The 23,877-nt window shown below is 51.8% G+C and overlaps 2 protein-coding genes across 2 annotated transcripts in view; one reads left to right on the top strand and one right to left on the bottom strand.

Moving 5' to 3' along the window:
* The window catches only part of NUCB1 (nucleobindin 1), a 15,869-nt gene extending 1,153 nt beyond the window's left edge, over window positions 1-14,716 (bottom strand). The window contains 8 exon segments of the mRNA XM_079724123.1: window positions 1,139-1,229; window positions 1,492-1,677; window positions 4,119-4,222; window positions 8,387-8,519; window positions 11,229-11,336; window positions 14,139-14,173; window positions 14,176-14,316; window positions 14,666-14,716. Of these exon segments, the coding sequence (XP_079580249.1) occupies window positions 1,139-1,229; window positions 1,492-1,677; window positions 4,119-4,222; window positions 8,387-8,519; window positions 11,229-11,336; window positions 14,139-14,173; window positions 14,176-14,305 (787 nt within the window). The 5' untranslated portion in view covers window positions 14,306-14,316; window positions 14,666-14,716.
* Window positions 14,717-15,751: 1,035 nt separating this feature from the next.
* Window positions 15,752-22,761, top strand: TULP2 (TUB like protein 2; the record flags this gene model as incomplete). Its single annotated transcript, XM_079723463.1, has 12 exons — window positions 15,752-15,825; window positions 16,264-16,315; window positions 16,734-16,860; window positions 17,544-17,681; window positions 17,921-18,037; window positions 18,799-18,920; window positions 19,561-19,872; window positions 20,992-21,104; window positions 21,627-21,741; window positions 21,827-21,925; window positions 22,163-22,334; window positions 22,619-22,761. The coding sequence occupies 12 exons, from the start codon at window positions 15,752-15,754 to the stop codon at window positions 22,750-22,752; spliced, it is 1,575 nt and encodes a 524-aa protein (XP_079579589.1). The 3' UTR covers window positions 22,753-22,761.
* Between the last annotated feature and the right edge of the window lie 1,116 nt (window positions 22,762-23,877).

Genomic DNA, 23,877 nt, shown 5'->3' with positions numbered 1-23,877 from the left:
AGACCAGGCTATATAAAATCATCATTCTAGACCTTTAATCCCACTTCCTCCTTTCCATGGTAATGTGACTACCTGATCATCTACTATAGAACCTACTTCACTGATTCTAAGATGCACTTTTTTTCTCCCCATATTTTATGATCCATAAAATTGGGAGGCATCTTATCATCGATGATGTGTTAGTTTAATGGGCAGTTTATGTAAAATTCAAGTGTTCAAGTGTTCATCTTATGTTCCAATGGTCACTTAGATTCACTGAACTACAGAATTATCTGTTTGCCTGATCACTGGCTCTGTGATGCCAGGGGGACTTTCCTTTGTTCACAGCTGTATACACAGGGTCTCCGTGAAGCTTGGTCCTTAGAGGTCTCTTCGTAAACATTTGCTGAATGAATGAATCAGACCCTGCTAAGCTCTGGTGACAGGCTATAGCATTTGGTTCGGGTTCCTGGGCACACCTGAGGGGGCCTGGCAAAAAGTGGTATCAGGGGAATTCCCTGGTGATCCAGCAGTTAGGACTCCGCACTTTCGCTGCCGAGGGCCCCGGTTCGGTCCCTGGTCGGGGAACTAAGCTCCCGCAAGTCGCACGGTGCAAAAAAAAAAAAAGTAGTGACATCAGGACATAAGACCCAGATTCAGAGCAAAACGCCTGGCATTTGGAGACTGGAATTAGAGGCTGGACATAGAGGTGATGTTTCCAGACAGGAAGAAAATGAAGGGGACCATGCCCCTGAATCACCATGGAGAAGGGGCTTCCCGGGTCCGTGGAGGCCTGGTTACTAGGGAGCAACCCCTGCTTAGTGACAGGAACCCCAGAAGCGACCGGGGCTTCTGGGCTGCCATGGGAGGGGGGCCCAGGCCTAGCCAAGCCTGGTTTGCTCAGTTAGGGACACCAGTCAGTTCTTAGAACCCAGAGGCCTGGTGTATCCCAGAAAAAAGGACGAGCTCTTCCATGGAAGACCGTATTCCAAACAACAGGGATGGATAGGGCCTTCTAGACCACCAGGGGAGAGGGGCTCAGACCTCTTTGGCCTCCCTAAGCCCCGTGAGTTAGGGAGACCGCTTCTTAGCATTCAGGCCCCAGAAAGGTCAGAGCCTCAGCATTAGCCTGGGTCTTGGGACTCCCTCTCCACCTTACCATGCAGTATGAAGAAGGTCTTGGGGTTAAACCTGTTGGGGTCCAATCCATCCAGTTCCTCCCACACCTCCTTCAACTGGGCTTGGCTGCCCTGTGGAAGGGAGAGCCGGGGGCTCATGAGCAAGAGGTCTGGGTCCCATAGGATAAAGCTAGAGAACACTTTACCCCCACCCCTCAAATGTCATTCCCCTCAAGCAAGAAAACTACAACTCCCAGCAGGCCCTTGAGGTAGCTGGGTATATTAAAAGGGGCCTTTTGCCTCAAGGTCTGCTGGGAGTTATAGTTTTTCAGCTACTTTCTTGTTCGGAAAGTTGGACATGGTTGCGGGGGTAGGCATGAATGGGGGTCCTTACAGGCACATTGACTTTGGGGTGTTCTCGGTGCCGGCGCTGTTGCTCTTCCAGCTTCCTCTCTGCCTCCTTTCGCTGTTCCTCTCCCAGGGACTCCAGATAACGGCGTCTTTCGTGTTCCTTGAGCATCTCGTAGCGTTTGAACTCTTCATGATGGGCTGCGTCATACTGGGCAAGGTCCCGGGTGGCCTGGGGAAAGGCAGACGGTCACTCTCACCTTACTTCTATGCCCAGCCCCTAATTCCAAACTCCGAATGCCAGGCCTTTGGCTCTGAACCTGGCCCAACTTCCACGTGTGCTGGGTCTTATGTCCCGATGTCACTTTTGTCCCATGATACATAGCCTCCTCTCTTTGGTCAAAAGACGAAGATGGTTACACAATAGCAACTTTAACTCACTTCTTTCAAGTCCTCCACAATCTCAAGATCTTGGAGGAATAAATAATAAGGAACAGCACATGAGGTGACTTAATATGGAAAGCAGTACAGCTAGGGGGTAAACAACATGAGGTCTCTAATTATTCTGCCCAGGGTTCAAATCTAGGCTCTGCCATGTGAACAAATCCTGCTAGCTGTGTGACCTTGGGCAAGTTACTCATTCTCTCTGTGCCTCAGTTTCTGCCTCTGGAAAATGGTGATAACCATACTATACTGGGTTGTATAGGGTCCCCCCAGAACTCATGTGCACCCAGAACCTCAGAATGTGACTTTACTTGGAAACAGGATCTTTGCAGATGTAATTAGCTAAGATGAGGTCCTACTGGATAGGGTGGGCCCTAATTCTAATGGCTAGTGTCTTTACAAGAAGGCTACAGAGAAGACACAGAGAGGCACAGGGAGAATGCCATGTGATGGTGGAGGCAGAGACTGGAGTGATGTGTCTACAAGCCAAGGAATGCTGGCAACCCCCAGAAGCTGGAAGAGGCAAGAAGCAGATGCCTCTAAGGAAACCTTGGTTTTGGCCCAGTGATACCGATTTTCAACTTCTGGCCTCCAGAACTGTGAGAGGACAGCTTTCTGTTGTCTTAAGTCACTGAATCTGTGGTAATTTGTTATATGGCAGCAATAGAAAACCAATACAGCTGTTGTGTGGGGAACAGACGGAGGTTCTTAACCTGGGGTGACTGCGGTCCCCAGGAGACAGCAGTCAATGTTTGAAGATATCGTTGGTTGTCACAACTAGGGGTCTACTGGCTTCTAGTGGGTAGAGGCCAGGGATGCTGCTAAATATCATACAATGCACAAACAGCCCCCAGAGCAAAGAATTATCCAGCCCCAAGTGTCAAGAGTGCCAAGTTGAGAAACCCTGCTGTTGAGTGTGGAAGGCAGAAGCAAGGAGCCCATCTCTGGGGTTGAGACCAGGAGAATGACAGAGCGGCTGCAGGAAAGCGAACAGTTTCTGGAATGTTCTGGAAATAAGCGGCAGAACCATCTCTCGGGGACGAAGGTCAGGCATGGACTCAATCAAATGGCTGCTATTATCTTCGTGGCCACTAGATGGAGCTCCAGTCAGCCAGAAAAGCAGGCTGAGGCTCAAGTCAGGCAGAGAGAGGTAGGTTCTGTCCTGGGGGTGCTGGGGAGCTACAGAAGGGATGTGAGCAGGGAAGAGGCAGGGGCAGACCTGAGCACCCCCTGCCACTCCCCAACCCCGAACTTGGCCTTCCCCACGAGGCAGAGTTGTAGATCCTACTTCTCACATGAAGACTACATTTGTTCCTGTGCTGCTCTAACAAATTATTATTTATCGTGGCTTAACACACACTCATCATCTTACAGCATGGAGGCCAGGGTCTGAAATCAGTTTCACTGGGCTGCAATTAGAGTGTTGGCAGAGACGTGCTCCTTCTGGAGACTCTAGGAGAGGACCCTCTTCTTTGCCTTTTCCAGTTTCTAGAGCTGCATACGTGCCTGTGGCCCCTTCATCCATCTTCAAAGTCAGCAGCAGAGCCACCTTGCTTTGGTCGTCACACTGCCGCCCTCTACTGTAGTCAGATCTCCCTCTGCTTCCCTCTTTTTAAATTTTATGTTATGTTATGTTATTTATTAATTTCTTTGGCCATACCACATGGCTTGCAGGATCTCAGTTCCCCAACCAGGGACTGAACCTGGGCCTTGGCAGTGAAAGCCCAGAATCCTAACCACTAGGCAACCAGGGAACTCCCTGCATCCGTCTTACAAGCACCCTTGTGATGACACTTAGGGTCCACCTGGATAACCCAGGCTCATCCCCCGCATCTCAAGCTCCTCGGCTTACTCACAACTGCAAAGTCTGCTTTGCCACATCAGGTCACAGAGCCAGAGGTTCCGCAGACAGCATGTGATGTCTTTTGAGGGGCTATTATTCTGCCTACAGCAAGGACACAGAGGGAATTCCTGCCCCCAGTCACAGGGGAGGGATTTGAATCCAGGTGTGAGTGGAGCCAACCCCCGGACCCCGACACACACGCACACAACTCGGCTTTCCTGTAGAGAATCTGGGGAAGGTTTTTAGGCACAACCAGCCCTTCTGCAGCCGCTGGCCTCAGAGAACACCAGGCAGGGGTGAGTGGTCTCACATCCCAGCCTCTGCTCCCTTCTCCCCCTCTACAAAGCTTCCCTCGGTCCTCTGCCCCCAGGTCCCCCTCAACCTACTGTCTGGATCAGCAGCTCCAGGTCCCGGGCCTCGAATGTGTGCTGATTCTGAGGGTCCAGGTGTTCAAACTGCTTCAGGAGGCTCAGGTGATCCAACTGTACATCTGGATGAGAGGGAAGACAGGGTTGGTTGTGGGGGGGAATGAACAACTCATGGAACGTTCTTTCTTTCAAAATCCCTATCCTGCGGGAATTCCCTGGCAGTCCAGTGTAGGACTCAGCGCTTCCACTGCCGGGGGCTCCGGTTCGATCCCTGGTTGGGAAACTAAGATCCCACAAGCTACGTAGCATGGCAAAAAAAAACCAAACAAAAACTATCCTGGGCTGGATGTGCTCTAAAGGAGGTCACAGAGGGCACAGGAGAAGCCCACAGAGGATGGCTTGAATGAGCCTGGAGCAATCAGGGAGGGCTTCCTGGAGGAGGTGATGCCACAACTGAGTCTGATGCTGAAAATAATAATAACCATGATGATAACCAACATGTATCAAACATGTACTATGTGCCAGGCCCTGCTCTAAACATATTAAATATATTAATGCATTTACTTTTCACAAAAATCTCACATAGGTTCTGTGATTATCCCATTTTATGGATGTGAAAACTGAGGCCCAGAGAGGGGAACTGACGTCTAGGTCACCATCTAGGAAGAGGCAGAGTGAGGATTAGTTGGGCTCCAGAGCACATGACACTTAATTCTGTTATGGGTTGAAGTGCGTGCCCCCAAATTCACAGGGAGGTTGATAGCCCCCAGTATCTCAGAATGTGACCTTATTTGGAGAGAGGGGCTTTACAGAGGTGAGCAAGTTAAAACGAGGTCATGAGGATGAGCCCTAATCCCATATGACAGGAGTCCTTATAAAAAGAGAAAATTTGGACACAGAGACACACACAGAGGGAAGACAACGTGAATAGACATGGCGGGGGCGGGTGGGGGGGGAGTGGCCATCTCCAAATCAAAGAGAAAGACCCAGAACAGATTCTCCCGCACAGCCCTCAGAAGGAACCACCCCCTGCTGACACCTTGATTTTTGACTTCTGCCTTCCAGAACTGTGAGACAATCAATGCCTACTGTTTAAGCCACCCTGTGGTACTTTGTTACAGAAGCCCTAGCAAAGTAATGCAGCCTCCTTGTATGAGAGTTTCCCGGCAGAGAGGGAGAGAGCAGGACACACTTGGCACCCACTCATCCACTGGACACACATCTTGAGAGGCCTCCTGGGGGCCCCCATGTGAATCAGACCCAGGCCTGAGGCTCCAGTGGCTCCTGGGCTGGTGGGCGTGAAAGGCACACACACAGGCAGCTGGAATGCAGGTGACTCAGGCTGTAGTGGCGGCAGCTCTGGGCCTGGGTGAGCCCAGAGGAGGGACAGACCCAGGAGACACGCACAGATCAAGTCTCATAATTTGTTACTCATGCCACAGATATGTGCTGAGCCGTACTCTGGGCCCGACCCTGTGCCTAGCACTGTGGACACAGCAGGAACCAGACAGGTGAGTAAGGGACAAACACACGACCGCAAAGGACTCAAACAAATGGAAGACTCTTCACGCAGGATGGTCAGGGCAGGACGAGGGAGGCAACATCTGGGCTGAGACCGAAGCTCCATTGGCCATGCCAAGAGCCCTGAGAAAGAATGTCACAGGCAAAAGTCCCAAGGTGAGAAAGATGTGTCACCCTCTGTACTAAAAATGCTGATGCCAGAGGGTCAGGTGAGAGGGCACACATGTGAAGGGAGGGGCTGGGACGGGCATGGCAGGGCTCAGCTTGGCCTCCAACTAGCAAGGAGTGTGGACTTGATCCTGAGGGCACTGGGGAGCCATGGCTGGTTCTGAGCACAGGAGGGACAGGATTTGAACTGGCTGCTGTGATAGGCTGAATAAAGGTCCCCCCCACCAAGATGTCCACATCTGAATCCCTGGAACCTATGAATATGTGATCTCATGGGGCAAAAGGGACTTTGCAGATGTGATCAAATTAAGGATCTTGAGATGGGGAGATGACCCTGGATTAACTGGGGAAGGGGGCTAAATGTAATACTTGTAAGAGGGAAGCAGCAGGAGATGTGACTACAGAAGAATGCCATGTGATGACTGTAGAAAAACGCTATGCTGCTAGATTTGAAGAGGTTCCCAGCCTAGGAATGAAGCTTTGGAAGCTGGAAAAGGCAAGGAAACAGATTCCTCCCCATAGCACCTCCAGAACTAACAGAGCCCTGCTGACACCTTGATTTTGGCCCAGTGAAACTGATTTTGGATTTCTGATCTCCAAAAGGTAAAGAGAATAAGTGTGTGTTGTTTTAAGCCACTAAGTTGTTGCTGATTTGTTACAGTGGCCACAGGAAATGAATCCAGATATTAACAGGATTCTGTTAAGAATGGCTGTTCTACGGGTAATAGTGGGAAAAGCAAGGGCGGCGGCAGGGTGCCCAGGGAGGAGGAGACTGCGCTGATCCAAGTGGAACCCAGTGACAGCAATGGATGTGGAGAGAAGTAGTCAGATTCTGGAGATTCCTGAGTTGTTGAAGGGACAAAAGTTGAAGTACATAGCTTAGCGTATGGGATGTAATAAGCAACCAACTGATGGGAGGGATTCTTTCTCATTCATGACAAGGGAACATCCAGTTTACCAGAGATCAAGTCAGACTCCGAAACTGTAGTAATTAAAACAGCAAGACAGAGAAGGCATGGATGGTTATGCAGAAGGGGGCCGGAGACCATGCCCGTCTGGTCACCTTAGAGCCCCAGCACCCTGCTCAGTGCCTGGCACAGAGTAGAACTCAAGACATACTTGATCAATGGATAAGAGGCATCAGATAGGAATGAAAACAAAGCTCAGCTCTCTTACTGACCCTTAGCACCATCTACCAACGTTCAGGGTCCCCATCTGTAACACAGGAGCCTCAAGGGGGTCAGGAGATGAAAGAAGCTGGAGGTAAATCTCAATAAAATAGGATTGTTCTTACACTTAGTGACGAGCCAAAAGGTGCCCCAGCAGTACCAGAATATCCCACAAAGCTACAATAAGTAAAACAGCATGGTCCATTGTAGCCAATGGATGCAAACAACACATATCCATCAATGGATGAATGGACAAACTAAATATGGTAGATCCAGACAAGGGAATATTACTTGGCCCTAAAAAGGAATAAAGCAGTGATACATGCTACAGTGTGGATGAACCTTGAAAATATTACACTAGAAGAAGCCAGACACAAAAGATCACTTATCGTATGATTCCATCTATACAAAATGTCCATAATAGGCAAATTTATAGAGACAGAAAGTAGGTTGCCAGGGGTGCGGGGGCGAATAGAGGGGTAATAGTTACATGGTCTAGCGATTCTTTTTGGAGTGATAAAAGTGTTCTAAAATTGACTTTGATAATAGTTGCACATACCTGTGAATATACTAATCACTGAACTGTACACTTCAAATGGGTAAATTGTTTGGTATACGAATCATATCTCAATAAAGTCATTTAAAAGGAATAGCATGGTCTAGACGCATGCTCCAAGAAACTATATCTAGGAATGTTAGAAATAAGATGGGATCTTGGAATTTACATCCACTCAAATCTCCCTCTGCCAGGCACATTTTTTTTTCTTTTCTTTCTTTGTTTTTCTTTTTTAGCCATACAATTAGACTATAAAATATAGCCTCACATATAAATGCCAGGAAATTAGAATCATTCTAGTGGGGGAGAGAAAGAATAAGTAAGCAAGGAAAAATACAGTGTAACCTGTTGAACTTGCTGACTTTGATCACTGTACTATAGTATTGTAGGAGAACATTGTTGTTCTGAGAAAAATCACACTGAAATATTTAGGCCTAAAGGAACACGGTGTCTGCAAGGAACTCGCAAATGTGAACTACAGGTAAATGGAGCAAACGTTAACAATGACAGAATCTGGGCTAAGGGTATTTGAGAGTGTTTGGTAGTATTCTTGCAACTTTTCTGTAAGTTTCAAGTGACATCAAAATTTTAAATGACCCTGATTTTTAAAATAAAAATTAAAAACACATCAAAAACCACCCAAGCAACTAAGATGACTAACATCTCCCGAGTGATGTTAATAGTAGATTGTGCTAGGAAGAAAACTCGATCAATCTTCCATGCAGAGTTTACAGGGGTGGAGAGGATGAGGCCCCAGTTGGCTCCACCTGCCAAAATCACCTGGAGGCCGGGGAGGGAGGCTGCCCCATGACCCCCAACGTCGCCAGCTCCACCCACCCCACCGGCCCTGCCCACCCCACTGGCCTGCTTACTGGGCTCCTGCTGGGCATCCATCTTGGCCTTGAGCAGCATCCGCAGCCTGGACACCTCCTGCCGCTTGAGTTCATCCAGTTTGGTGCGGACATGGTGGCTGACGAAGTCCAGCTCCCGGCTCAGCTTGCCGCTCTGCCCGGGAGAGAGGGGACACAAACCAGGCTGCCCTCTCTGGAGCCTTCTACCAGCTTTCTGATGCCTCCTGGGGCCCCCCAGAGGCCCCGAGACAAGATTCCAGCCCCTCAGCCTGGCATTGGAGGCCCTTCTTATTTCCCGTCACTCATCAGATCATGCTCATGGCTCACGGCTCTTTCCCACTTCTAGGCCTTTACACATGCCGGTCCCTCTGCCTGGGATTCTCCCTGTCACTGCTTTCCAAGCCTAACCAGGTCCTCACACTCCTTCAAAGCTCAAAGCATACTGTGTAGCACAGGGAACTCTATTCAATATCCTGTGATGAACCATAATGGAAAAGAATAGGAAAAAGAATACATATATGTGTAACTGAGTCACTTTGCTGTACAGAAGAAATTAACACAACATTGTAAACCAACTATATCTCAATAAAATTAAAACAGACAAGCAAAATAAACTCAGAGCAGATGGCACCTCCCTTGGAAGAATCCCCGACAACCCCCTTGACGCCACCACACACACACTCACACGTGCCGAGCAGGGTGCCTTCTCTGAGTTACCTCTATCATCACTTTGGATTATGTCTGTTTCTCAATTGTGCTGACCCCACCCCTCGCCTTCTCACAGTCCCCCACCCCCGTGGCTCCCCAATGCCCACAGGACCGAATCCCTGGGCCTCACACTGAAGGTCCTGCAAGATCCTGCATCTGCCCATGCCTCCCCGTCCTCCCTGCCGTCCCCGCTCCAGCCCCATCCCTCTGTCTTTATGCCAGTTATAAGGAGCCACCAGCAGACAGCTGAAGGTACCAGGATGCTTCACTGGTACACACAGTGCTACTGTTGAAACGTCGCCTCCCCCCAACCCCCGTTTCAACTTTTATACCAAACACTCCCACTCAGAATTCAAACCTCACTCGGGAGAATCTGTTCCCTAGAAGCTTTCTCTCACTGTCAGACGGACTGGGTCCCTCCTCCAGGCTACCCCAGCACCCTGCACTGTCTCAGATGGCTTTCTCAGCCACTCGTTTGGGTCTCTCCAGCCTGCAGGGGGCATGGCCTTTGCAGAGGCGGCAGGACAAAGGGGCCACAGTGCCAGTCATGTTAACCTCAACCAGTCAGGCACCTACGATGAGTCAAGTCCTGCGCTGGACTCACTGAGTCCGTCCTCTAATCCTGACCACAACCCCATTTTATAGATGAACGAACTGAGGCTCAGGAGGAGAAGCCCCTGGCCCAAGGTTCCTCAGACAGTGAGGATTGGAGACCAGTTTCCAGCCTGGTGACACAGGTGGGGTCATGTCTCCCCAGAGTGAGAGTCCTGGGGCCTGGGTTCAAATCCCAGTCCTGGCATCACTGCACTGCGTGACCCCAGCACACTGTTTCCCTATTCTGGACCTCAAAAATGGGGCTGAGATTATCACCACCAGTGACAAGGACAACTGACATTTACTGAAGGCTGATGACAGGCTGGACCAAAGCCTCAAAGTGGGGATTATCGCTGATTCACACAACCCCACCCCCATCTCCCCGCAACAGAGAAAGTGCTGCATGAGCCTCCCCGTTTTCTGAGAAGGAAACTAAGGCACAGAGGGGTGTGACCACTTGCACAGAAGAGCGTGAGGTGGAGCTGGGATTGGAACCTGCCACTGTCCCACTTCAGAACCTGCCTGCCTACATGGCCACTGTTTCTGATGTCATTTCCCACTTGTATGACCTTGGACAAGCTGGGTGGCCTCTAGGGCCTCCGTTTCCTCAGCTGGGCAGTGGGATGGGCTTGGCTCAGCAGTCTCTAGTTATGCCCATCCATTGTCGGGGGCCAGGTGGATGGGGATGGACAAGAGCCCAAGGAATGCTGGGAGGTTTTGGGGAGAGCAGGGCTGCCCTCCTCCCATCAGTCCCAGGCCCTGGGGCTTCCTCTGGGCCAAGGTGTTTGGAGAACTCGGGGTGGATCCCCCAGGTGGGATGTTCCAACATGCACCCGAACGGGGAGGGAAGTCTAGGTGGGGTTGGGTGGTGGCAGGCAGTGTTGTCTCCTCATGGCGCGTGTGTGTGTGTGTGTGTGTGTGTGAGCATCCTTTCCGAGGAACACTGCTTGGGGGATGGGGTGGGATGTGGGCTCTGGGCTCAGTCAGTCCAGGGATTGAGACCCAGGCCTCCAGGAAGGACAAACACTGCTACTAGGGCCTCAGTGTCCACCTCTGTAAAATGGGGAGAATCACAGCTCCTCTAGAGGCCTAACATGAGAGTTAGAGATGATGTGAGTGATGACAGCATCTCCCGTGTTTTGAATTCTTCCTGTGTAGACAGCACTATGCTGAGAACTCGCAGAACCAGCCCTCAAATTGCGCTTACTGAGAATGGCCACTGTGCACATCCATGCCTTTTACACGTCTTACCTCGGATAGTCCTATGATGCAGGTTCTATTATTACCCCCATTTTATAGACGGGGAAACTGAGGCACAGTGAAGGGAGGCCACACAGCTGGTAGAGCTGATACTGGGAGGCATGTACCATCCACATCCACACTTAACCACACATTCTGTCTTCCCCAGATCCCTTCCCAGCCATGTGACCCCGAGAAGTGACTTCTCCCCAGTCTCAGTTTTGTGATGCCTGGAAGGTTCCCCTTTAGGGAACCTGGTCCGTTCTGGAATTCTGCCCTCTGAGCATGCATGCCCTCCCAGTGTGCTCGCACCCAGCCACACCTTGATGTCCTCAGCATTGGCGGCCTGCAGCTTTTCCCGGAAGTGCCCGTCCGTCTCCAGCACGTTGATGACTTCCTGGAGGTACCGGTGGTAGTACAGGCCTGTGTCCTGAGGCAACAAGAATGAACATAGTAGCCTCAGCCCTGGTCCCTCTCTGGTTCTTCCCTGCAGGTAGGACCCAGGCTCTGCTCCCCTGGGCACCTGCTGAGGGACCCAGAGATCAGCCCCCAACCCTGAGCAGGAGGCCTGCCCCATGGGATAAAGGCTCTAGAGCCAGCAGACCCTGGGTGCTCTGTCACCCCAGGCAAATTGCCTGATCCTCCGGGCCACAGCTCTTACCTCTTCCCAGGTCTGTCTGTAGTGGAGATGAAATGAAAACCACAAGGGTAAACACCCAGCCCAACACTGCCCATAGAGTGGACACACTGGTATTTGTTGGAAAGCAGTGAAACGTACATTCATTCATTCAACAAGCATGCAACGAGCCCCTACCATGTGCCAGGCACTGTTCTATAGGGCACAGCAAGTGAACAAGACAGACAAAACTCCCTGGGCTCCTGGTCCTAGCCCTGCCACGTGTAGCTGGCTGGCACTTTCCTCTGCCTGGGCCTCACTCTTCCATTTGTAAAATAGGCAATAAATTTCTTACCTCTCAGAGCTGTGGTGAAAAGTAAGAGATAAAAAGCCTGGCACCAAAAAAAAAAAAAAAAAAAAGCCTGGCACCACGGCAAGGCTTTAGAAGATACTCAGTCTACTATAGCTATCATTACATTTGCTGAGGAACACACCACAGGTGATAAATGGGCGCCGATCACCCAGCTATGGCGCTGTGGGTGTACTAATCTCCTATTGCTGCTGTAACAAAGTATCACAAACTTAAGTGGCTTAGAGTAATAAAAATTTATTCTCTTAGAGTTCTGGAGATCAGAAGTCCAAAATGGTTCAGCAGAGCTGAGCTTATTTTGGAGACTTTAGGGAACAATCTGCTTTCTTGCCTTTTCCAGCTTCTAGAGGCTGCCTACACTCCTGGGTTTGTGGCCTTGCAACACTCTGACCTCTGCTTACATCATCACATCGCTTCTGACACTGACTTTCTTGCCTGGCTCTTATATGGAACCCTTGTGATTACATTGGGCTCACTTGGATAAGCCAGGATAATTTTTCCACCTAACTCAATCACACGTGCAAACACTCTTTTGCCATATATTCATAGGTTCTGGGGATTAGGGCACGGACATCTTTGGGGGCCGTCATTCAGCCAAACACAGTGGGCTGGAATCCCAAATCTGCCAATTACTAGCTATGTGACCTTGTTCGGACTGCTAGGATGCCTAGTTAAATTTAAATTTCAGATAAAACAATGAATAACTTTCAGTATATTATACTAATGATTATTCATTGTTTATCTGAAACCCACTCAATTTTAACTGAGTGTCCTGTGTCTTTATTTGCTAAGTCTGGCAATCTTAGTCCTTGGGCAAGTTACTTAACGGCTCTGTGCCTCAGTTTCCGTACCTGTAAAGTAAGGTGAGTATCCACCTCATAGGGACTGTTGTGAGGATTAGAGCAGTTAATATATTTAAATATTTAACTCGGCACTTAGTAAGAGCTGTCAATGTTATTATGATTGTTGTTACTGACATTTTTTTTTTTGGTGGTATGCGGGCCTCTCACTGTTGTGGCCTCTCCAGCTGTGGAGCACAGGCTCGGGACACGCAGGCTCAGCGGCCATGGCTCACGGGCCCAGCCGCTCCGCGGCATGTGGGATCTTCCCGGACCGGGGCACGAACCCGTGTCCCCGGCATCGGCAGGCGGACTCTCAACCACTGCGCCACCAGGGAAGCCTTTTTTTTTTTTTTTTTTTGTTATTGACATTTATAACACTCTAGTAGCTTCAGAATAAAGAAAGTCTCCACCATGGCCCACAAGGCCCCGTGGGATCTCCCCCTGTTCTTCCTCTGACCTCATCTCCCCCTCGCTCACTCTGTTTCAGCCACACTGGCCTCCTGTAAGTCCATCTACTCACTGTGCTCTCCTCCACCACGCAGCCTTTGCCCAGGCTTTTCCTTTTGCCTGGAATATTCTTCCCCGCACTTCAGATCTTAGCTCAAATGGCCCTTCCTTCCTCCCTGACCATCACCCCTGGTGTCCATTCTCAGAGGGCCCTGCCGTTTGTCTTCCCAGCAAACTAAGCTGGTCTGTGAGGGCAGGGGGCTTGTTCTAGCACTGTGCCTGGCTCCTAGAAGATGCTCAAGAAATGTGTGGAATGAATGAAAGGCAAGGGGACTCAAGCTGCCCTGTGTCAGCAAAGATTTCACGGAGCAAAGGCCTCACTTGCTGGGTGGGGACCTGTCATACAGGAGCATGGGATGATTTGTTCCAGAGACAGTGGTGTGTCCATTCCTAGTGGGAGCTGTAGGATTCGGGCCACAAATCAGGGCACTGGCCTTGAGGACCTTTTCAAGTTCCAAATTCCCTAAGACCAAAGGTTTCATAGTGTTCGATAAACACAAGTTGGAATAAATGAGCAGTTACCGTGCCCTATCATAATTTAAACTACAACTCCCATGAGCTCCATGATGTAACACCCCAGTTAACTAACACCACCTGCTCAAGATGCTACTGGGAAATGTAGTTTCTTTTTTCAGAGTCCTTCTTGAGGGGAGGGCGTCTTAAAAGAGCAAAGAGGTTTAGGTGGGGGTGGGGGGGTGATGCAGATTTTTCATCTAAAATCTGACCTGATTTTCCATATCTCAAAGTCAGGGGCTTAGATATCTCACACACACACACACACACCCTCCCCCAAGTTTTTCACCACGTCAAAGCCCTGGGACGGCAAAGAATGGCAGGCAAATTCCAAGCCGTATCCCTAGCCAGCCATGGGCCACGGGGGCACGGGAATTGTAGTACCACTGCAAACACCTGGCTGGCGAGCAGGGCAGGCCACTCACGGGGCTTTCGGTCGCGGGGTTCTCCTCCTTGGGCGCCCCCCGCTCCAGGGGCACGGTCAGAATAGCGCGCAGCTGCAGCAGAAGTGACAAGAGAAGGAGGGCTGCACGGGGCCCAGCGGGAGGCATGGCGGCGTGGTCTGTGGGAGCGGAGAGGTGGAATAAGTCTGTCCCAAGCCGCCTTCTCCCCTGGACCCAGGAGTCTGGACTCCCGGCGCCGCTCCCCGCCCCCTTCCGAGAATCAAGACGCAAAGCGTCTCGTTTCCCGGGAGCCAGGATTCCGAGCCTCCAGCCTTTCCTTCCTCAGACCCAGGAGTCCTGGCTTCCAGCACCCTCTTCGCTTAGACTAGGAATCCGGGATCTCGACCCCCTCTTTCCCCAGGCCCAAAGGTCCAGGGCCCCAGCCTCCTCTTTTCCCAGGAGGTACTGGTGTCCTCCGAGACTCAGTTTTCCCCTGACCCAAGAGTCCAGGACCCTCCAGCCCCTTACCTCTCCTTCACCGCAGAGGGCGTTTTCCTGGGCTAGGATCTCCGGTGTGTTCTCTGCGATTTCCCCCCTAGGCCGCGCCCACTTTCCTCGCAGAGGATCCACTCTCAGCAGCCTGATTGGTCCGCGCTGGCTCCAGGTTTCGGGGCCCTGTCTAGCGGCCCCGCCCCTTGTCGAAGTCGCTGACCTTTTCTTGAAAGCCGAGCCTCCTTCCTCGGAAGCCCTACCTTTTGACGCCACATATCCTGCTTTTTAAGCGAAAGAACGGAGACTTTCAAAGAGAACTACAACTCCCTGTTGGGCCGGGGGAAAATGAGTCAACTTCCGCGGGCATCTTGGCCTCTTCGCCTCATGGGAGTTGTAGTTTTCCCATTTATTTTCTCTCCTAGAAGTGGCTGTAAATTACAGATCGGTAGTAGTTGGCACGGGTCACGTTATAAGTTTCTTATATAAGAGAGAGGTGTAGAGGTGTAGAGCGAGCCTGCGATGCGGCCTCTGTCAGGTCCCTTTAAGGAACACCTGCATGCTCTTCCAATTCAGAACCCCTGGAGCAGGGCTGCCTGGCTACAGCAGAGGCCAGGGATCATTGCTTTGCTGGAAGTGGAACGTGGGGAGCCAGGAGGGAGGGGATTAGGGCAGGTCCCAGTGGGAATCCCCCCTCCCTCTAAGCCCTCTTTTTCCCCCCTGCTTACTTCCCAGAGACCCAGAGATTACGTCACTGGTTCCCAAAGATAGGGTCAGGTATGTTTAGAAATTGGCCAGAGAGGCAAGGAACTGAGGTGTGAATGTGAAAAGCCTCTCCAGGCACGAGAGGAGGGAAAGGAGTCTCCAGGATCCTAGGCAGGTGGGTGCTGGGGGTCTAGGATCACTGGGGATGGGGTGTTTGGGGTCCAGAGTCCTGAGTTCTCGTGCCTGGGTGAAGGAGAGAGGTAGGTATTTGGGGAAGAGAGACCTGGACTCCTGATAGTGACAAAAGCTGGAAACAGGCTGCTGGGTCCCTAGCAAGTGTTGGTGCTGGAATTCAGGCTGCCCGGGTCAGGGGAAAATTTAAAGCTTAAGATCAGGTGTTGAAGGGAAGAGTCCATTGGGATGTTGGGTCTGGGTCCTGACTCCTCATTTTGCTTCTCCAGGATGTCTCAGGAGAATGACACATGGAAGAAGGAGTGAGTGAGGGAAATGAGATGGGCAGGGGTGGAGATGGGGGTGCAAGGGGGAACTCAAAGTTTGATTATGCCCACACCTACTCAGCTCTGGTCTCATAATGATGTTTGCAGGTTCAGCACCATTGGCCTTGCAGGAAGGGCCTGAGGGCTTGGATTTCTGGGTCCTACCTAAAGGGAGGAAGGTACAAATGAGGACTCCTGGGTCTGAAAGAGGAAGGGATGGGGGGGTTTGTGCTGGGACAGGAGGGGCCTAGGATCTCTGACTCCTGGATTCTAGACAGGCCAGTGCTGTGAGAAAGAGCTTCAGAACTGGTGGAGCAGGCTCAGGTTCTGCCTCTTCTGTGTCCTCACAAGTGTTCAGAACCCTAAGTTGGGGAGGGGCTCTTGGGCAACCAGGGTGCCCTGCTTGCTGTCACTATGAACCTGCACCTCTCTCAGGGCCCTGGGGGATGAGCTTGCCGCCATGAGGCTGCAGAAGCTGGAGGAGCAGGTACTGTGCCCAGGAATCCTGCCACTCCCGACTCTTCCATCTTCCATACCTCCCCAGGAGCCCCCCCACCAGGACTTGCTCTGGGATTCCTGGTCCTCGTTGGTTCTCTCGGAGCCTCAAGTTTTGCAATTGGGAAATGAGAAAATAGGAATTTGGGATCCTCAAGAAGCAAACCTTGGTGACGAGACTCCAAAATTTCTAAGGATCAAGAGTTCTGGAGAGCAGGACTCCTAGGTCCTGGGGGAGGAGGGGCCTGGGAGCCAGGACTCCTGGATCTAAGGAAGGAGTTGCTGAGGGACTGAAGGCCTGGAACTCTCCCACCGATGCAGGACGCCCCTTGCCCCAGGCCCCCTTTCACCCATGTCTTCTGGTCCGGTTCCAACCCTCCCATTCCCGCCCATACACCCTTTTCCCGCAGCGGCGGCTGTTTGAGATGAAGCAGCGACGGAAGCGCCAAGAGCCCCTCATGGTTCAGGCCAATCCTGACGCTTCCCTGCGGCCCCGGCGACCGCGGCAGCGGGAGGAGCGCTTCTCGGGTGACAGCGGTGAGGAAAGGTTCCCAGGGTCGGGCAGGAGCACAGCCCTGGAGGGAGGGGTCTGTGGGAGTGCGGGGCCTAGAGGGCTTAGAGGGGAAGGGCCTGGCGGAGCGCTGGGGCGGGGACTTGTAGATCACGAGAGCGGGGCCTGACAGAACCCTTGGGTGGAGCCCAGGAGAGCCTGAGTGCAGGGCCCGTGAGGGCCCAGGGGAAGGACCTGTGAGAGTTCGGGGGCAGGGTCAGGGAGAGCGCGGGGGCGGGGTGTGGTGCAACTAGAAGTGGGGCCCGAAAGAGTCCTGTGATTGGGCTTGTTAGAGCTCCGGGGCGGAGCCTGGAGGAGCCGGGGACCGCCCAGAAAGTGCTGGGGCGGGGCCTGGAAAAGCTCCGGGTTGCAGTTAGGCAGAAACCTCACTGCTGAAGTAGGCAAAGCCCGAGGGCCGGGACTGGGTTATTTAGAGCCGAGGTACTGGAGAGCCCGCGTGGGATTGTTTACACGCGGAATCGAGACAATTTAGCGGTAGGGCTGTGCTTGTTGGAGTCTTGGGATAGAGTTAGGGTTCTGAGTGGGTCTCGGGGGTTTGCGTAGTCAGTCAATCAGGGACGATGTCTCGGAAACTAGTGAGGAGGCGGATCTTCTCAGATGACCGGAATTTGTACATCGTGTTAATGGGCCTCGCCTCACCTTCTCCCAGGCCCCGGGAACCCTTTCCTTCAGGAGAACGTGCCAGAGACACATCTGCGCCCTGGTGCCCGCAGTGTCCTGAGCACCGTGAGCTGCGGTGGAGATGGCAGTGGCGACCGTGGACCCCTGGTATCGCCGACAGAAGCAGGTAATCTCAAATCCTTGGGCCGCCTATACATTGGAACTCCACTCCCACTAGAACCCAGGAGTCTGGAGCCTCAGTCCTTGCTCTCCAAAGGACCCCCAGGGGCCCCATTTCCTTCACACCAAGGAGTCCAGGTCCTGAACTCTCTTCTCCAACACGCAAAAGTCTGAATCTCCAGCCCTCTCCTCCCCCAGTATTCAGAAATCCCAGTCTCCAGACCCCCTCCCTATCCTGATTACCAGACAGTTCCGATCTCGAGTTGGAGGAAGTCTCCTTGGAGGATGTTCCTGCCTCACCAGCTCCTTATGAAGAGCCTCGGGGGACTCGGCACAGGGGTTGGCCAGCCCGCCAACGATCTGGTAATTTCTGGGACATTGGGTGAAATCTGGCCCCCTGGTCCATGTGGCAAATCCCCCCCCCCCCTTTTTGGTAACAGCTTTGTTGAGATATATTTCACATACTATACAATTCACTCATTTAAAGTTTACAATTCCATGGTTTTCAGTATACTTACCAAGATGTGTAACAATCACCACAATGAATTCTAGAACATTATCATCACCCACAAAAGAAAGCCCTATACCTTTTTTCAGTCAACCCCCCACCCCCCATTTCTCCCAGGCCTAAGTAACCACTAATCTAATTTCTGTCTCTTTAGATTTGCCTATTTTGGATATTTCTATATTCATATATAGAATAATATAGTATATAATCGTTTGTGATTTGCTTCTTTTGTTTAGCATGCTTTCAATGTTCAGCTATGTTGTAGCATTATCAGTATTTCATTCCTTTTTATTTCTTAATATTCCACTGTGGTGACATTTCCTTTCATTCTCATGACATGACCAACGATTTCAATAACAGGACTCTGGGTTATCACCCCAAACTCCGCTCCCTCCTCCCATTTTAGTTCCCCAGTCTCCCGGATGCTCCCTCTGGGATAAGGGAAAGAGAGGACTCTAACCACTCTCTGTCCTTAGATCCAGAGCAGTCAGAGAGAGTAGGGGTCGGAAACCCAGGGGTTCTGGCCTTCTCCAGCTAGCACTGATGACCTTGTCCCGAGCTCCTGGGACCCAGGTGTCCTGAGCTCAGTCTTCTTCGGGCTTCTTCCACCCCTTAGGGGGCAGTGCTGAGGACGAGAGCGAATCCCAGGATGTTGGAGATGAATACGAGGTGCCCAGTCCGAGACCAAACCCTGGGATGAATGGTGACGGGGGCCATGGAGACTTAGCCTCCAACAAGGTGGGAGGTGGCACAGGCAATGAGGACATAGGAGGAGGAGGGCTAGTTTCGGACTCTAGCGGGGACGGGACTCTAAAATTCTGCAGCCCAGTCAAGGGCCCTTTTTACTGGTGAGTGGAACCTGTTATGTTTGGGCTAGCAGAGGCGCACCATTTATTGAATCAATCTAGAGGATTTGAATTGATGTGAGCATATACATTAAAACCCAGCCCCTCGAAAGGCAGCGAGCTTTGGAAAGGGTGAGAAATGGCCAACTGGCACTCACTTTGCTACTGATGAAAGTGAGAGTTTCAGTTGAGTAGATCTGGGCGGTACTATATGTTATCTAGACCCAATGAACATTGGTATTAGAGGAATGGGCAATGCTTTCAAAGGGATTCTCCAATCGGTAGGTGGAATGGGTGTGGCTGCAGAGGGAGGCTAATGGTGCTGACCAATCAACACTTGAAGAGGGCTTGGCGGGGTGGGCCCCTTGAACGTAATGGCCAATCAGCAGGTGGCTTAGATGTTTGACCAATAGACAGAAAACTTGGTCGAGAGAGGGCGTAACCCTGAGCTGGGATGGCCAATCGCTAGTTGGCAAGGCGGGGGGAGGGCGGGTCTTGGCTGTCCCTCAACTTGAATTTGGCGCGTGGGCTAGGGCGAAGATCTGGAAGAGAAGAAAGAGGAGTCGGAATCTACAGTGAGGAACTCCCAATGGGCGGCCGACGAAGAGGTGTCCGAGGCTCCGGAAGGCGCGGGCGGCGCGGGCAACAGCGATGTGGGGAGCTCGCTCCGCTCGCCTCCCCGCACCCCAGGCCCTCGGCTGGGCGAGGACATGGAAGCGTATGTGCTGCGGCCAGCGCTGCGCGGTCGCACGGTGCAGTGTCGCATCAGCCGCGACAAGCGCGGGGTAGACAAGGGCATGTTCCCTTTCTACTATCTCTACCTGGAGGCGGCCGACGGCCGAAAGGTGCGGTCTGGCAGCCTCGGAAGCAAGTCCCACCTCCCAAGGGCAAGTCCCGCCCCTTTCTGAGAGAGGTAAAGACTTAGGCGAATCCAGGCCTTGCTCGTCATTGAACTAGGACTGGTCAGCTCCAGCGCCAAGTCCTGCCCTTCACAGCACTAGGCTTCTTTCCTCTCAGAGCCCGATAGGCCCTCCCCATCCCATAATCCAGCCCTGTCCACTCTGGAGTTGGGCCCGCCTTTCTCAAAGCTAGGCCGCGCCCCGTCGGGAGGTCCCAAGCCCCACCCCTTACAGACCCTCGTGAGGTACGGGCCCCATCTTTTTCGATCCAAGTCTGGCCCCTCAGTGAGCCTTCTGTATTATCAGGCCCCACCCAATGCTGAGACAGGCCCCGCCTCTCAGGAGCCAAGCCCCTTGCTTCGTGGATTTTCCACCCATAGCCAAGCGACTCCCCTCTCAGTCTGGCCATTCCTCTCTCAAGTGTGGCCGCTTCTCCTCAATTACTCATTCTCTCCCAGAAAGAGGCTTTTCTTCTACTCAGTGCCAGACCTGTTTTTTCCCGATGAAACACGTACTGAAGTCCTGCTGCGATGTTCCAAGTGAGGCTCTTCCCTATTCTCCAAAGCCAGGCCCTTCCTGCCAGTCAGGCTCACCCCTCCCTGGGCTCAGCCCCAACCCTGAACTCAATGGCCGAAGGAATAAGGGGGAGATATTAAGATGTGAAATGGGGCTTCCCTGGTGGTGCAGTGGTTGAGAGTCCGTCTGCCGATGCGGGGGACACGGGTTCGTGCCCCGGTCTGGGAAGATCCCACATGCCGCGGAGCGGCTAGGCCCGTGAGCCATGGCCACTGAGCTTGTGCTCCGCAACGGGAGAGACCACAACAGTGAGAGGCCCGCGTACCGCAAAAAAAAAAAAAAAAAAAGATGTGAAATGAAGCTCCCCATTCAGGACCCAGCTGATGACTTCCTTCAGTGAGAACCGCATCTCCCAGCAAGCCTTGGGACGCTTATTGCTCCATTACCCTTTCCTCTGTCTTGGGGACATGGTGTTTCCTTGTCTTTGGACCCCTCGCCCTAGCCAAATACCAGAAATCGATTCTAATGGGCTGTTTCTCACATCCACAGCACTTCCTTCTGGCTGGGCGCAAGAGAAAAAGGAGCAAAACCTCTAATTACCTCGTCTCCCTGGACCCCACAGACCTATCTCGGGATGGGGAAAACTTTGTGGGCAAAGTCAGGTGGGCAGAGTCCTGATGTGTGTGATAAACAGGTGGTAGAGGGCCGGGGGTTGGGGTGGGGGGGGTAAGGGGACAATTGAACTACATTTCCCAGCGGGCTTTAGAGTACAAGTTCCACCTGCCCTACAACTTTTTCTCTTGGGGGCTGATGGGTTTTGTAGTTCTTCAAGTTGCAACCCCAGGGTAGTTGGGAATAGAACTGAAGGCTTTGGAGCAGAGGCTGGCATTTAAGACATTTGACTTCTTGAGAGACACGTGGCTGGCATTCCTAAGTTTCTGTGGGAGAAGAGGGCTGGGATATGTGAGTTCTTTTGTCTTGGAAGAGCGTTCCTAAAGGGCCAAGGCAGGAAATCATGGCTCACCAAAGAAAGAGAGGGGGCTGGGACAGGATACATGGAACATGGAACATGAGTCTTTTGTAGAGGATTGATCGGAAGAGTTCATGAGATGACATGGGAAAGCAGTTAATGTAAAACAGGAATAATTATTATTTTTATTCTGACCACTTCGCTCCTGGAGCAGATCTAATGTCTTGGGCACCAAATTCACCATCTTCGACAATGGGGTGAATCCAGAAAGGAAGAATTTTGTCCCAGAGACTGCTCGGATCAGGGAGGAGCTGGGGGCTGTGTGTTATGTGAGTGTCCGGGAGACGAGAAAGAGTGAAGCAGGACGGTGGAGAGGGAGAAAGAAGCAGGCCAAATGGAGCATACTACCCTCAGGAGACCAACGTCTTGGGATTCCGAGGGCCCCGGAAAATGACTGTGATCATTCCAGGAATCGACGCCAAGAACCAGAGAATCAGTGTCCAGCCACAAAATGTGAGTCCGCCAAGGTTGAGTGTCTCTGGGTCAATGGGGAGGAAGGGCTGGGGGACCGGCCATAGGTCCTAAGGGGAGAGGGAGCCGATGGATTGCATAAGGTCATATATGAAGACGGGAGGACTTTGTCAGACTTATGTTTTTCAGGAAGGAGAGCCTAGGGACTCAAAATTCTGCGTCTGGAGGAAAAAAGCTGGTTGGTAGTTGGTTAACCACGTCCCCTACTTTACCCTCTAGGAACAGGAGTCGCTATTGAGTCGTCTCCAACGGGAGGCCAGCCAGGGGCTGGTCCTGCTGCAAAATAAAGCCCCATCGTGGGGCGACGAGAGCGGCGCCTACGTGCTCAATTTTCATGGTCGCGTCACTAGGACCTCGGTCAAGAACTTCCAGATCGTGCATCCGGATGACCGTGAGCTCCTAGGAACTGTTTTACCTGGGCAAGGGAGCAGGACAAGAACTACTTCTCCCATTAGCACTTGAGCGTTTTTCTAGGCAGAGCCGACTCCACGCTATTGCAAAGCCTATTGGGAAGTGTAGTTTACAAGGCCCTCTGCCATGTAAACTGCACTTCCGGAGGATTCCGCGCATAGTGAGGGCGCCGCACAGCCTCTCGGGAGTCGTAGTTCTCGCGGCTCAGAGGCCCGCGGCAGGGAAATGACACCCGCTCCTCTTAATTCCTGACTTCCTTCTCAGCGGACTACCTGGTGCTCCAGTTCGGTCGCGTAGCCCCAGACACGTTCACCATGGACTTCCGCTTCCCACTTTGTCCGCTCCAAGCCTTCGCCATCTGCTTGTCCATTTTCGATGGGAAGCTGGCATGTGAGTAATTCAATGAAATACTCTCATCAGCTTGTGTGCCTGCTCGTTTGGAGAAAGGGACCCAGCGTGCCTTCTTTTGCACCAGTTTACTAATAACCAACACTTATTAGACGCCGCCTGAGTGCCCCGTCCTGTGCGCTAGGCAGTGGGCTGTTCGGCAGCACTTGCCTTCCCGAAATCACAGTCCGATCATGGGGGATGGGTCTTAAACAACAAAAAAATCAAAATGCTCATCTGCTGTGAACGAGGAATGCACACAAGTTGGCTGGGTCAGAGCAAGATATCTCTTAAAAATTTTTTTTCATCTACATCTTAAGAATCACAAGGAACTAGCTGAGCCAGAGGGGTCAGGGACGGGAACAGACAGTAGCCACAGCTCATACAGAGGTCTTAAGGTGGAAGGGGGCTTGGTCGGTTTGGGAATGAAAGGATAGTGTAGCAGGAGCCTGGGGAACCAATGGGGAGGGACAAGGTATGAGGCTGGATAGGGTGCATGACGTTTGGGCCACTCTTTTTTTTTTTTTAATTAACTAATTAATTTATTAATTTTATTTATTTATTAATTTTATTTTTTATTTTTGGCTGTGTTGGGTCTTCGTTGCTGTGCGCCGGCTTTCTCTAGTTGTGGCAAGCAGGGGCTACTCTTCATTGCGGTGCGTGGGCTTCTCATCCTGGTGGCTTCTCTTGTTGTGGAGCAAGGGCTCTAGGTGCGTGGGCTTCAGTAGTTGTGGCATGCAGGCTCAGTAGTTGTGGCACGCAGGCTCTAGAGTGCAGGCTCAGTAGTTGTGGTGCACGGGCTTAGTTGCTCCATGGCATGTGGGATCTTCCTGGACCAGGGCTCGAACCTGTGTCTCCTGCACTGGCAGGCGGATTCTTAACCACTGCGCCACCAGGGAAGCCTGGGCCTTTTTTTTTTTCTTCCAAGCCTCTGTTCTCTTTTTTTTTTTTTTTTTTACTCTTTAGTTCCTCTTAATATTTTTTTATTATTATTTATTTTTTGGCTGTGTTGGGTCTTTGTTGCTGCACACGGGCTTTCTCTAGTTGTGGTGAGTGGGAGCTACTCTTTGTTGCAGTGTGCGGGCTGCTCATTGCAGTGGCTTCTCTTGTTGCGGAGCACGGGCTCTAGGCGCGCG

The sequence above is a fragment of the Hyperoodon ampullatus genome (genome assembly GCF_949752795.1).
Source record: "Hyperoodon ampullatus genome assembly, chromosome: 18".
Taxonomy (NCBI): Eukaryota; Metazoa; Chordata; class Mammalia; order Artiodactyla; family Ziphiidae; genus Hyperoodon; species Hyperoodon ampullatus.
Note: the sequence above shows the minus strand (reverse complement) of the source record. Positions and strands in the feature narration are given on the sequence as shown.